The sequence below is a fragment of the Saccoglossus kowalevskii genome, chromosome 3 (genome assembly GCF_978046115.1).
Source record: "Saccoglossus kowalevskii chromosome 3, keSacKowa6.1, whole genome shotgun sequence".
Lineage (NCBI taxonomy): Eukaryota > Metazoa > Hemichordata > Enteropneusta > Harrimaniidae > Saccoglossus > Saccoglossus kowalevskii.
The window spans coordinates 18,678,276-18,693,570 of record NC_140643.1 but is presented as its reverse complement, the minus strand read 5'-3'; the positions used below and the strand labels follow the sequence as shown (position 1 = coordinate 18,693,570).

Genomic DNA, 15,295 nt, shown 5'->3' with positions numbered 1-15,295 from the left:
CACACTTTTGGCAATTTCTAAGTACACATGCTACTATTAATCTAGCAAGTATGGAATTTAATGATTTTCAATTCAGTCTACACATTTTTTACAATTTATAATTATGTTTTATTTCAGTGGTGGGGCGATGCTGGTAGTCAAAGGTCATAATTTACATATTGTAACAGAGAGTATACTTGAAGCGACTGTCATGACAAGTAGTGGACCTGATACACTGAGAGAGGTTGGTATTATATATAATTGTATGAGTAGTCTTTCATCCCCTCTCACAATATTTTTAAAGTAGCATTCATCATGGACCAGTCTATGTATAAACTCACACAAACAATTATTATAACAATTCTTACTTATTTTTTTTTTCGCAAGTGCAATTTTTTCACAAAATTTGCAAATTCAGGGAAAGTATGAAGTTACTTTGAAAGGGAGTTTTATGCCGCAGATATGCATGTATTAAAATTGTTGACTTTTGACAAATTTCATCTAAATTCTAGTTTCAAATCACATCAAAGAAACCGACTATGATAATTGATAAACAAAAATGAAATGGATGAAGAAATCTTGACATATTTTAATATATTATCAATATTTAATAACCTTAGGGTATATTTTAAAATTTATGTACCAATCCGAAATGCCATCAATCACTTTTAAAAGGCTAGGTCTCGTTCATAGATGACAGATATGGTGTGATGGCAAAGTGGATATTTTCAAATTCCTTTCGACTGTTAATTTTTTTTTTTCGAATGTCTATGCATTCAGAATTGCCAACTAGTTTTACATTATGACTTTCTTTTTTATAGTTGAGTGCATGTACCGGTATCTTTACTGTGACATGTAATTTGATTGATTGTTCTTTTGTAGAATAGAATAGAATAGAATAAAATAGAATAGTATAGAATAGAATAGAATAGAATAGAATAGAATAGAATAGAATAGAATAGAATAGAATGGTTCAATTTTAGGAGAGACAAATTATAGAAAGTCAAGAAACTTCAGAAAATGTATCGTTGTGAATTTTGAAAAATTTGTAGTAAGTCTTGAATTGCAAAAACCTTGGATGGATAAAATACTTTATTTTCACTTGGAATTTATTTTCACTTTAACCCTGATGGAATGATTCAGTGACAATACTTTTTTCCTAAATTTTACATTCAACTCAACAAACAGTGAAGATAATCTCCATACAAAACATGCAAAATGTCTTTTCAGCAAAAATTTGTATTTTACAATAGTGAGAAATCAACATGAACATGAATAAAAACAAAATAGCCACCAGTCAGCCATTTTTTGTTTCGAATTTCGCATCCAATATGCATGATATGAACTATATTAAAAAAAAAAAGGTCACATTTTATGTAAACAATGCAATTTTGAGCACTTAATTCTACCTCTTTTTTTTGAAAGGTATGTGAAGCAGCAAAGGATGGTTTGTCAATGTCATGTAAAACACCAAACATTGGAGTTACTGGTTTAACTGCATCAAAGGATGAACCAGTTGAAGCCGTGATAGCATTTCATCTAGATGGTGTGGTGGCACCATTGGCTGATGAGAGTCCAAGCTGGGGAACTTTCTCTTATTATCCCGACCCAGTATATTTTAAGTTCCCAGAACCAAGTTATATCAGGCAGTTGACTGACGATAAGATTCCACTGTATATTGATGTGAGTATAGATCTTGGGTCACACATCCTGGTTCTTCTGGGGGTTTGTCAAATCATGGGTCACACATCTTGGTTCTTCTGGGGGTTTGTTAAATCATGGGTACCACATCCTGGTTCTTCTGGGGTTTGTTAAATCATGGGTCACACATCCTGATTTTTCTGTGGGATGTTAAAACTTGGATCACACATCCTGGTTCTTCTGGGGGTTTGTTAAAACTTGGGTCACACATCCTGGTTCTTCTGGGGGTTTGTTAAAACTTGGGTCACACATCCTGGTTCTTCTGGGGGTTGTTAAGATCTTAGGTCACACATACTGATTCTTCTGGGGGTTTGTTAAAACTTAGGTCACACATACTGATTCTTCTGGGGGTTTGTTAAAACTTGGGTCACACATCCTGGTTCTTTTGGGGGTTTGTTAAAACCTGGGTCACACATCCTGGTTCTTCTGGAGTTTGTTACATCTTTCTAAAACCTGCATACAATTTTCTCCTAATTTTAAATAATTGATTATATAAAATTGTGGTGTCAAATTCTTTTCCAATTGTGTTGTTTTGTATTAGAATATGCATCTTGCCTTAAAGTGCCTGTGAAATGGCTGCTATTTTCACGCCTACAATTATCAATTGATACATAAATATTATTAATTTTTATGTTTCTAAGCATGAATTATTTTTTTAAGTGAAAAAATGTGTTTTAAACCTAGTCTACGGCAACTTTATTTTTGTGTATTTTAAAACGAGGCTCCTCATTAGTTTCTCATTTGCATACAGAAATTCCCCTTATGACGTCAGAAGGGGAAGTCGCATGGCAGCTTGCATTGCCGATACGTGTAAATAAGGCAAAGTTCTTGTGCAGTTTTCTCGTCTTTGACTATATTGTCACTTATGTACTTGTTCGTCGAGGAAGAATGGACCATAATGAACACATAGTATCAATTTTTGTTGCATGGGGTTGAGTTAGATGCGAAATATGTCCGTTTTGGTGTAGCTGGTCACCGTGATCGTCACCGACACCGGCGCACGTTTGTACACTGTTGCTGTACAAAATAGAATTTGACGTCGGAATTATCTCATTATTTAGCAGGTTACTAGGCACGTCACTACACTGTTTTATTTCATCGATCGTCTGAGTAAAACTTTCAAATTAAAATAAAAGAGAACATATTTTGACATTCTAAACATAGTGATCACTATAAAATAATTAAAAAAACGACAAATCACAGTTACTAAATGAATGACAGCCGCGTGGAAATAAATTGACATTTTGTTGAAATAGGTGAACGCGTCGGGTCACGGCGAGGGCAAGTGCGTTAAAAGCGGCGTTTAATTGGATAACAAAAATAATCGATATCAACACACATACAGATAAATTCAGAGTGGATTCGAGTTACCTTGATCCATGGCGTGATTGTCATAATTATAACATCGTATTAAAACTTTATTTGGTGGAAAGACATTGACCAAGCCCGGATTCTTATTTCATAAATTATTACGCAGATCAAGCTGCAGGCATGGAGGTAAAAAAGAACAGAGGTGTGAATTCGACATTCAACACCAATCACCAAACAATTCAGAAACTTTTAGCCTTCGAAAATGAAAACAGTTAGCAGTGTGTAAGGGCTGTGTAATTTCCTGTTTGTCCGACGCTTCGCTTTCGTGTCACTGTCAAAATTATTGCTACCTTTTACTTAACAGGGACTAAATGGTCTCTATAAAACGATAATCAGGATCGCAAAAAAAGTCAACTGATTTGAAACACTTGCCGGATGTCTCTCTCTCTTCAGAAATCCGCCTCGGTGATCATGGGCTGGTCCGGAATCTATTTCTTTCAAAAGTGTTGCGCCAGGTTTACGTTGTCGGCGTTTCTCTTTAAACCTAGTCGTTTTTTTTATGGACGAGGACAGTTGAATGAATCTAAGGTTAAGTGATGTCGCACCTTCGGATCGATTAGAAACGTGTGAATACATACACTATGGCTATACGTGACACTGCAACTGCCTACAACACAACATCTAAAAACTCTCTCTCAAAAAAAAAAAATAGAAAAAAAAAAAACGCCGACCGAAAAATGTATATCGTTTAAAAGTATACTGAACGACCAGTGTTATTACGGCTCAGGCGTATGACTTCCTCTCACATTTTGTCATTTGGTGGCATACTTTCGGCGAGAGTCGGAAATCCGGAAACAGTCGACCATTTCACGATAGGTGGGCGTGGCTACAACACGAGAAATATCCCAAATTTACTTGGATACGAGTAATCATTTTCAGCAAAAAAATCAATAACTACCTTTTTCAGTGGGACACAGATCTAAAATGGGAAACGTGAGGGTGGGCATTGCACAGGCACTTTAATACAAAATTTTGTGTGTCTTTTCTTTTTATTTTAGCCATAATTCATTTTTTAATTTTTGCTATTTCAGGGAATTCATTTGAATTTATCAAGCACAGTTTCTGATGTGACGGTTGTCGTTGGTAACGATAACTGCAACGTGACCCACTTGCTGTATGATACATGTATCTGTATTCCACCACTGCGACAGAATGACACCAAGTTGAATGAGCCAAGGCGGAAAGTTGAGGTAGTTATCTGCCAACATAATATACTGATTTAAAGATGTATTAGTCTCAATTTATGTTATAGGTTAATTAATCTTTTAAAAACTAAACTTTTTTCATCTTTCACAAAATAATTTTAACAATTTTGATGATGGGCAAATGAGAAATTTTCGAAAAATTCTTAAAAATTTTGTTGCACCAACAAATTTATGGATTTTAATTTTAATAGGATTAAGGATAATTAACTTTTTGATAATTAAACATTCCTTTTTCCATTTTGAAAATTAGCAAAGTAAAAATACATAACCAAACTTGTTTCCATGTAAAAATCTGTTCCACTCCTTGCCTCCCATCATGCTTTGCTACACTTAGTTGAACCGTTGAGTTTAAACAAATACAGATTGAAAAAAAAAACTAAATGTTCTTTTTCTTCAGGTGTTTGTCGGAAACTTGGAGTTCTTCATTGGATATTTGCAGTACGTGGATAAGGTTGAGAAAAGTAGCAGCTGGAAACTCATTGTGTCGGTTATGATGGGCCTTTTACTTATCATCGTCCTTGGTATATTATACTGGCGATATCGACTGATGAAGAGGCAGAAAAAAAAGGATTTGTATGTGAAAGAGGATATTGAAAATGATTTCAGAGTGATATACCGAGCTCATAGTGGTTCGCCTTACCGTAGCAGTAGAGTGGCCCGAAATAGTAGGTGATATTGTTTTTAAACTCAGATTAATATGGTACATTGTACATAGTATTAAAGTTAGTAGATTTATATTATAACTACAGTGAAGAAGAATTTTGAAAATAGTAGATCAAATAAACCTAACCAAAGATGTATATATAATAGTGGTTTTAATACACTTACCTTAATACGATGTTTTATGCATAAACCTTATTAATCTCCCATGGTCGGATTTCTAAACAGATGTGTAGACTGTTTCTGTGGTATTAAAATTATAGTTGTATATGGATCAAAATTGTAAAATGCTTTATTTTCGCTTGGAATTTATTTGTGTTATTTTTTCTGAAGGGTTGATTCATTGAAAATAAAAGCTAGTGAATATACCTTTTATCCTATACTTTACATTCAACTTGTTAAAAATCAGTGAAAATAAATTCTATACACAACCACCAAAACCGTCTTTTCAGCGAAAATTAATTCCAGCTAAAATAAATTATTTTACTGTAGGCTGATTTATTTTTTCAGCTTATCTTTCTGACAATGGTGCTTGTGGAAGTGCCGAAGAACATGCTTCATTGTTATCTCAAATAGATAAAGATTTAGCTTTGAATATCAGCGACGTATTGATAGAAAGGCGAAATCTGGAATTGTGCGAATTGATTGGACGAGGTGAGATAAGGGTAAAACCTGCCATAATTGCCTTTTTCACATATCACTAATCCACTGTACTAAATTAATCTCAAGGGTGTATGTGAAGTTTCACTATTTTGGTGGAAGTGCGAACGTAAATCCGAATGTTCAGTCCATTTAAAGGCCCTAGAAAAAAAATGAATGAAATAAAAGATGATGTACCCAAACTCGTTTCCATGGAAATAATGACTTTGTGATTGCCTTTGTAGTGTTAAGCCATAGTCTGGTGACCATGTTGAATTTAAACAAAGATTTCTAAAAATAGTTTAGTTACCAGAAGTTTTCTCTTCTAAGTTTCGAAGAGCCACCAGTTCATTAGGAAATAACTTGATAAGATAAAGAAATTGTAGTGCCGTGTTAGCTGCATGTGAGAGAAAACCATGCGCAGAAAATAATCCCTCTTGTTTGGTTTTGAGTGTTTGTATTGAGTCGTAGTATCCTACTAGCACTGTGCCTTCTAACTGAACTGATTTTGTAGTATTCAGAAACAAAACAGAATCCCCAAAAATCAAGTTGAACCACTTTGTTGATTCTTCAAGAGAAAAAAAAAGAAAAATTGTATTTGAGGCACAAATAAAGATCCCATTTCTTTTGTCTTTAGACATATTTTGTTTGTAAAATGTGATTTACATTTTATTAATATATGTTACTATAGTAAGATGTTTTTCAAGATCATTTTTGTTATTTTATTTTATTTTGTCTGAAGATGGCATTTCATTTCATTCACTTGTTTCCATGGTAATATCATGTTGTGCATCGAATTTATATTTATTGAATAACTAATTAAAAAGATTTAAACCAATCTAAACTGAGCTCAGGGTATCCTGGAAATCTGTTTCTATTTGTTGCATTATAATAATTTGTCTTTACATGTTTTAACTATTCTATTCATATCTTTCATACTTACAAACTTTTCCTTTTCCTTCTTTTATTTTTTTTTTTTTTTTTTTTTATTTTAACCAGAGGCACATTTTTTTGATCATTATTGCTCTCTAGGTCATTTCGGTTTAGTCTATCGTGGCGTGTTGAAAACTGACGACGGTGTGGAAATGGAAGTGGCTATAAAAACACTACATGAGGGAAGTAGTATCAAGGACAGTATACCTTTTCTGAGAGAGGGTGTCTTCATGAAAGACTTCAAACATAAAAACGTTTTGCGTTTAATCGGTGTGTGTCTTCATCAGAAAGAATGTCCATTGGTTATTCTTCCGTATATGAAAAATGGCAATTTGTTGGGGTACATACGAAACCCTGAGAAGGTAAGGAGGCTGTAAACTTTCAGGTTAGATGATTGTCAGAAAACATGAATCTTTTTCAGTAGTTTTCTCTTTTCATGCTGAAAATCAATATTAAAATTGCAAAAGGGTTACCGTAGTGTTGCTTTTTTACCTCATTTGTAGACCATTATTTGTGAGTTTTCCAACTTACTCTGATCTCCAAGATAAGTGCTGTGAACTTATGTTATATGTTTTTTATATATAATTTTTATGAATATTGTACTTTTCTGCCAAATCTGGCTAGTATTTTTGTTGTTTATGTATATTAGTGCACTATTATTTTGGAACCTTATACAATTGATATTATATTATTCTATAATGGGCATTGAGATTAATATAGAATACAAGAACATAGTATTAATAAAGGAACATAAAAATTAATTAATTTTTTTTAAATGTTTAGATATATTAATTGTTATATTGTTTTGTTATGCAAAAAAAAGATTGTGCATCATTAGTTTGTATCCATCTATCCATTTGTTACTGTAGAATACTTTATTTTCGCTTGGAATTTATTTTCACTATTTTCACTGAAGGGATGATTCCGAGAAAATAAAATCCAGCGAATATATTTTTTCCCCTATATTTCACATTAAAATCAGTGAAAATAAATTCCATACAAAACACCCAAAAAACCTTTTCAGCGAAAATTAATTCCAGCGAAAATAAAGTATTTCACAGTATTTAATCTTGTTTCAATTCTCAGGCAAGGTTTTAATAGTTATGCTATGTTTTTGGAAATGTTTGACCGAAACCTTTAGCAGATAGGAAATTATCTCTTGTAATCCCAAAAAAACTATAATACATAAAATGTGATGATTGTATAATGCTTCAACAAAACTAATATTTAGCTCTACTTACTTGGATAAAATTTACAAACCTGCCTCGAGGTCACAGTAACCTAATTTTTTTATGACATTAAATCATGCTTGCGTATATGTATTTAAATAAATGAAATAGGTCAGCTAATACTCACCTGGAGTTCATTCAACGTATCAGTATGGTCGTTACTAACTAGCTGTCTGAAATGTAACATTATTTCATAATCAATCTTATTTCTTAATTATTTATATTATTATTCCTTTTGTAGGAGCCGACTGTTAGGGATCTCATTACGTTCGGTTTACAGGCCGCGGAGGGAATGAAATATTTATCTTCGTTAAAATTTGTGCATAGAGATTTAGCAGCTAGAAATTGTATGCTTGACGATGAACTGAATGTCATGGTGGCTGACTTTGGATTATCTCGAGATATTTATGAACAGGAATATTACAGTGCAAAAGACAAGCATACTAAATTACCTGTCAGATGGATGTCACTGGAATCACTAGAACGAAATATTTATAATACAAAAACAGATGTGGTAAGTATATATAGCAACATCCCCCTCTAGTGTAACAAATGCCCTCTAGAGTCACTTTTGTGCATATTTGTAGTAATGTTGTAATAGTGTGACAAGATTTTAGGATATGAAAAGATAATTTCAAAATGTGCAAAATGTACTATATTTCTCATGACATTTTAACCTGTCATAAAATAATTGTAAAATTTACCTGATAGCGTTATTATTTTTTTGGCCCATTTTCTGTATCAAAATGAAATGATATAGTCTTGAAATCAATCATAACCCTTCAAGCTCCATCATTTTTTTTTTACATATTGTATATTTTTATGTATTTTTTATTAATTTTTGACCAGGTTGAGATAAATTTTCCATTGGATACAGCTCTTGATCAAAAGTTTTTGAACAAAAATAATATGGATTTATTTTATGAAAGTAGACAATTTCTGTCAACATTAAATAGATATGTTGTGTTTGTATAATAATAATACCAATATATTTCAGTGGTCATTTGGTGTTGTCATATGGGAACTGATGACCCGTGGTGTGACACCGTATCCATCCGTAGATAATTGGGACATAGCAAAATATTTAAGGAAAGGGAAGAGGTTAATGAAACCACAGTACTGTTCAGATGAATTGTAAGTACATCTACTATCCAGTCCATTTACTGTTAAACATGTTGAAAAAGTGACATTGTGGTAAAATGAAATAATAGCGAAATGTTAATTTAGCGAATCTCTCTTGTCTTTGTTGATTTCCTGTTTTCATAGTACTTGTCTGTCAGCTGCCAAAACAAAGTTATCGCCTGCATAAAAACAAAGAAAAGCTGTCAAGTGTAATAAGGAAGTGCTCCAGATTATTACGTTTTCTGTGTTGTTTACAAAGTGTGTGTGTGGAGAAAAAGGCGTTGTTTGGCCGCCATTTTGAATTTATAATGAAGTCATTAGCGGCATCTTAAATTAGCGAATTATTTCTCTCGCTAAAAAGACGTGCTCGCGAAAAAGACATGTTTTACAGTATATCATTTCAGACATTGGATTTCTTCATAAAATATGCACTTTTCTGGAGCTACGTCTCTTCAGGTTTTACACCACTAATTAGATTTCCATAGCTGCCAGTGGTAGTGTTTGGGTGAATTTCTCCAAAAAAAAAACAGGTTTCAAAGATACAACTAATGTTCTGATTTGCTGAAAAACAATGTGTATCGGTATGTAATAAAATTTTGGCCAGAAATCAAAAATTCCCCATTTCAAACTCCTACATTGTACAAAATGGATATCAACAAAAACACACTTTGTATCTTCAATATTCTCAGAAAAAAAAAAGTCAGTTTTTAAGTGTTTAATCGACAGTTGCCAACATCCACAGGCCACGCATACTTATCTATGCATAGGAGTCTGTCAACTGAAGTGAAGTACACCCTCACATATTGCGTTTAGGATGAAGCTTGGATAAAAAACACAGCCATATGATTCGAGAGCTATGAATTCTGGTTGGCTAATCAGTGGTATTAGACCTTGACGTGTCGTCTGCTGACGTCGTTATATACCATTCATATCGGCTTTACATGGAGACTTTCGCCATGCGTTCTATCATGGTCTGACTTGTAGTCATTCTTGTTGTGGGAATATAGTCCACAAATCATATTAAATTCGTCAGTGGAGACTGGAGATAATGATGAAGATTTTGACTTTGATCGTGTTCCAACAGACTCTAATATATTTAATCTTGTAAATTTGGGTGGTACATAATTAATATTGTAATAAAATGTGCATTTTTTTTGTGACCATTTCTGTTTCTTCATTATAAAAGTCAATGATGATGCAACTAATTTTGTAATTTCATTTCCCCCCAAAGATGTAATATCCCCTCAATCTGTCACATGATGAATTCAAATTGTCATTTGCACTCTTTTCCAAGTGGGATGCTCGGGTTAGCGCCCATCCCTAAAAAATCATGATTTTCTGAGTTGAGGACACTGGGCGCTAACGCGGTCCACTACGGTACTAGTACTTTCCCGGCTGACATGAAGCAAACAAAACTTGCAAAATCACTGTACCATATTTTCTCTATTAGAAACACATCTATAGAAAGGTGCAATTATTAATATATAATTTATTTTGACCATCAACACACTTCTGACAGTTATGTAAGTATATACGCTACTAATACATAAAATACAGTATATGTACTGTAAATGCAATAATTATACACTGAGTTTTTATTTCGCTATTTTCACTGATAAGTAAATTTTTTTTAAATTAAATCTATGTGAACATGTAAAATAAAAATAAAACTCATTATTTCCATTGAAATTAAAACATAGTGAATGCGCTCAAAATAGTCAAATTAAATGTCAGTGAAAATGAATGTTTTTACAGTATGTTAAGTCGGCTATTTATTCCTTTTTTCCAGGTATGACATTATGTTAGATTGCTGGTCAATCGAGCCTGAAAAACGACCAACTTTTTCTGATTTGGTGTACCAGTTAAAAAAGCTGCTGGCGTCTTTTGGGAACTCTAAATTTCTGGATCAAGAAGCTGTTTATGTAAATGTGCCAAGGAGCGACTCTTACACAAAAGCTACCAGAGGAACACCATCAACTTTGACCCCATCCACCCCTTCATTGTCATCGCCAGAGTTGCCTGAAGCCAAATATATGAACACTTAATAAGTCAAGTTGTAAGTCAGAGGCCGCTTTGTATGTATGTTTCATGAAATATTGTTGTCGTGACAGCAAGGATTGCTAAGAAACCCATTAGAGTCATGATTGGTACCAGTATAATTTAACATCTTGCTCGACAATCAACGATTTTGATAGATATGTCTACTCCATTGTTCATCAAGAGCCGTTTTTGTGACATTGACATTGACAATGATTCTGCCACCAGGCAATTATTAAGTGGAACTGACATTCAGGATCATGGAGGATTTTCAGACAAAAATTGTTGTAATAGGTTTTCAAGAGCTGCTTTTTTTTTATTAGCATTTTCATAGGCATTATAATACTATATCTATGTATGGTATTTAATGATCCCATGCAGATGTTTCCTGTGTTGGTGAAATAAAGACTCATTAATTAACCCCAAAAAAAACATGTTTTTCAGCCCAATGCAGAGACAGTTGATAGAAGTGATTTATTAATTGCCAGTAAACTACATGAATGTATACCAAATACCGTAAAATCAGTATTAGAAGCCACATCCCTTATAGAAGTCGCACCCATTCTTTTTGAATAATTGAGAACCAAAAATTCATCATTTCTCATATGTGTAGACGCTCTAATAGAAGCCGCATCCCCTCTGTTGCACTGTACCATTTTAATAGAAGCTGCGGCTTTTAATACAGATTTTACAGTACTCATCAATGGATGACTTTAGCTTGATGTGAAAATTGGTTTCATGCCTATTTTTTTTTTTGTGCTGGTTTTGCCTTCTGCATTTATGGCAGAATACAGGATTGACGATGTTCTGCGTGGACAGATTTGAGAGAGAACGAGAAAAACAAAACAAGCTGCTTGGTCGCGCATTCCTTACCTAACCAAATAGTGGTTGATCTGTACGGATGGTACAGCATATAGCGTTAATATTTCACTTTCAATACTTTGCCCAAATTTGGTAGTTCATGATGTCAACATGAACTGAATTTCACTAAAAATAAACTCCTGAAACCTGACATTTTACTTCAGCTTTTACAAATTTTCAGGAGTTGCATAAGCGTTCATTTGGAGTGCCAACAATTGTTATTTTTACTTGGCAAAATAAAAAATTATATATATTTTTCCCCCTATTTCGCAAACCAAATGCAGTCTACGACAGTGTTTTTATAAATATACTTTTGCTGAAAATGATAAATGTTTTTATTTTTATTGATTTGTAAAAAATGTGTACTGTATTTGCTTTATTGGTAGCGCACATGAATAACAGGTCATATTTTAATTTTAATGTACATTTTTTTGGGACCAAATATTGTAAATTGAAAAAATAAATGTTCCCTGGATTTCATTTTCAGTGATCCCTTCAGCAAAATTAAATTCCAATATTGTACCCACTTTGCTATATTTTGACATTTATACTACTTAATTTAAGGTAGCAATGGGGGAAAAAAACGAGTTAAAAATTGATCCGTGGTTCAGAAAGCTTTGATATTGACCATTGAGACAAAAATAAATCATTGCTTTGAAATTTGGTTTCGATGGTGTTGATTTCTGAAACATTGACCATATTTCAAACTTTTATTGAACAAAACTGTATATATTGATAAGTCTTAAAATGAACAGAAATTATATTTTGGTGTTTTGGGATATTGTAAGATAATGAATATCAAAGAAACAATTCAAATTGCCGATATTAATTTTAATTTTTTGTAAATATTTTACTTCACAAGTTTCAATATTCTTTTTACCTTGTCTATATCATCTTAGATGAAGGTCAAGGTATATGAGGAGAAAATGTCTTTATTTACTGTCTTAAAAATTTTTCTTTGTTTTCTTATGGTCAGGATAACTCAAACAATTTTTATCCAATGTCTTTCAAATTTTGATATAATTATATTAACCAGTTAGAGATCTTGGCCAAGTTTTATTTTGAAACGTGTTCTATTCATATTTTTTTAAGATGTTTGTTAAATTTAACCTGAAAATTGTCATTTTCTTGTGGTTACAATAGCTCTAAAAATTTTTATCTGATCATTTTCAAATTTTATCAATCGCTATGAAATGTTATCAGAGTTCAATCTTGATGTAAATAGCAAGTGTATTTTTTACTCATGTGTGCAAAGCACACAATTGGAGCCTTTGGAATTACCCTGTCTGTGTCTGTGTGTGTGTGTGTATGCATGTCTGTTCCACAGATATCTCAAGAACCACAGGTTAGGTACATGCATGATGGTGCCTAGGGACAATGCATAGACCTGAATAGTGAAATCTGTACATCTTAATTACCTAATTTGCATAATATGAATAATCGTCATATTTCATTGAAATTTGGTACATAGATGTCTGGAGGGGATTAGTTACATGTTGAAAACCATGCTGATCTATTTATTATTACGGTAACCAATTTCTGATATTTCTAAAAATCAGATTTATAATTTAACTTGTGGTAGAGGTGCTCTGGAATAAACCAGACTGCAAAACACAGATGTACAATCAAATTCATTTTCTGTGAGTGATATAAAAATGCAAAATGATAATGAGAACCAGATGATAGTAATATGCTCTCCCAAGATTTGTCAATTAGATAGTGTAGTGTAATACCCTGTTGGTAATAGAAAATCAATATAAATCAAAAAAGTGACAAGTGCAGTGTTCTCCTGCCTTTTTTAGCTCCGCTGTCGAGCGGAGCTTTATCATATGAGTGATTGTTCGTCGTCGTCTGTGTCAATGTTTTATTTTTTCGACTTCTTCTCGAAAACTACAAGCCTGAATGCTTTGATATTTGGTGTATATGTACCTTGGGTAGACCTCTCTCAGATTTGTTCATTTCATGATGATATCTTCAATTCTCTAATTTTGGTGAATATTTTTGTAATTTTTGGTAAAAAGTGATATTTTCGACTTCTTGTTAAAAAACGCAAGTCCAATTGCTTTGATATTACATATATAGGTACTACATGTAGACCTCTCTCAGATTTGTTCATTTTGTAATGATATCTTTAATTCTCGAATTTTGGTGAATATTTTTGTCATTTTTGGTAAAAAGTGATATTTTCGACTTCTTGTTAAAAAACGCAAGTCCAATTGCTTTTATATTACATATATAGGTACTACATGTGGACCTCTCTCAGATTTGTTCATTTTGTGATGATATCTTTAATTCTCTAATTTTAGTGAATATTTTTGTCATTTTTGGTAAAAAGTGATATTTTCGACTTCTCGTTAAAAAACGCAAGTCCAATTGCTTTCATATTACATATATACGTACTACGTGTGGACTTCTTTCAGATTTGTCCCGTGCTTTTTATATATATATTGTTCATTTTCTAATGATATCTTCAGTTCTTTAATTGTAATGTGCATTGCCAACAGCAGAGCTATCTCAGCCGTGAGGCTGCTTGTCTTATATATATTACTGCACTATAATTTAGGAACTTTCATACAATTCATGCTATATTATTTTATAAGGGGTGTTGAGATTAATACAGTACATGTAGTATTAATAGAGGAAGATTAATACAGTACCATAGTATTATTTGAGAAACATTAGTAATTAATTGTTCCTACCTAAATTTTAGCCAGTATTTTCCACACAAAATTTTTAGATAAATTGTTGCATTGTTTCAGGATTTATAGTCACTTTTGTCATGCGAAGAAAAGATATTGCATAGTTAGTTTTTATCCTTCCGTCTATTTGTTATTTAATCTGGATTCTCAATGGACAAGGTTGTAATAATTACACTATGTTTTATTATATATACATGTATATTTGTTCAGTGAGAAAGGCTGGTCCTTGCACATTATTATTATTATACAGGCAGTCTAATTCTGTCAGTACCACACTTTTTAACCATTGATTGGTGAAAGTTTGTGGAAGTCTTTTTTTTTTTTTTTGTTTAAATTTGTTAACTCCACACAGAATTGCACATAGTACAGCCAGAGCACTACTTACCATTGAGTCGACTTAATCTTGCTTAGCATGCTTTCAAAACAAGCATAAATATTACAATGAAAAAATCTTTGCAAATTCTCAGTACCTATAATACAAAACTGCATGTCTTTTGTGACGTTGCAAACAAAAAAATCAAAGAACTGATTGACATTAGTTGTCTAGTGTATCAGGTATTTACTTAGGGGGGGGGGGGGGTGTCTGAAAAAAAAAATAATCTGCTTACAATCTGTGGTTTGGTCCCGGCTAGAAAATAAGGTAGATAAATATAATTGAATGCAATTGTATAGCTTGCAGTGTTACAAACGTCCTGTGCTATTCATAGGTCATTCGTGCGAGTGAAAGTATTTTAATAGTGGAACGGTTGTCAGATAAAATACCTCAAGACACATTAGTATGGCATATGCATATTCCATATTAACTTGCAATATATACGTTTTAGTAAATGTCTGAATCACAGATCAATTTTTTTTTAAC

At 32.8% G+C, this 15,295-nt stretch overlaps 1 protein-coding gene across 1 annotated transcript in view; it reads left to right on the top strand.

Moving 5' to 3' along the window:
- The window catches only part of LOC100375385 (hepatocyte growth factor receptor-like), a 61,644-nt gene extending 47,231 nt beyond the window's left edge, over positions 1 to 14,413 (top strand). Inside the window, exons 11-19 of the mRNA XM_006820892.3 lie at positions 118 to 223; positions 1,405 to 1,662; positions 4,083 to 4,241; positions 4,654 to 4,921; positions 5,427 to 5,570; positions 6,588 to 6,850; positions 7,959 to 8,231; positions 8,715 to 8,851; positions 10,629 to 14,413. Coding sequence (XP_006820955.3) covers positions 118 to 223; positions 1,405 to 1,662; positions 4,083 to 4,241; positions 4,654 to 4,921; positions 5,427 to 5,570; positions 6,588 to 6,850; positions 7,959 to 8,231; positions 8,715 to 8,851; positions 10,629 to 10,884 — 1,864 coding nt within the window. The 3' untranslated portion in view covers positions 10,885 to 14,413. The remainder of the gene's footprint in view (positions 1 to 117; positions 224 to 1,404; positions 1,663 to 4,082; positions 4,242 to 4,653; positions 4,922 to 5,426; positions 5,571 to 6,587; positions 6,851 to 7,958; positions 8,232 to 8,714; positions 8,852 to 10,628) is intronic.
- The last annotated feature ends 882 nt before the right edge of the window (positions 14,414 to 15,295 follow it).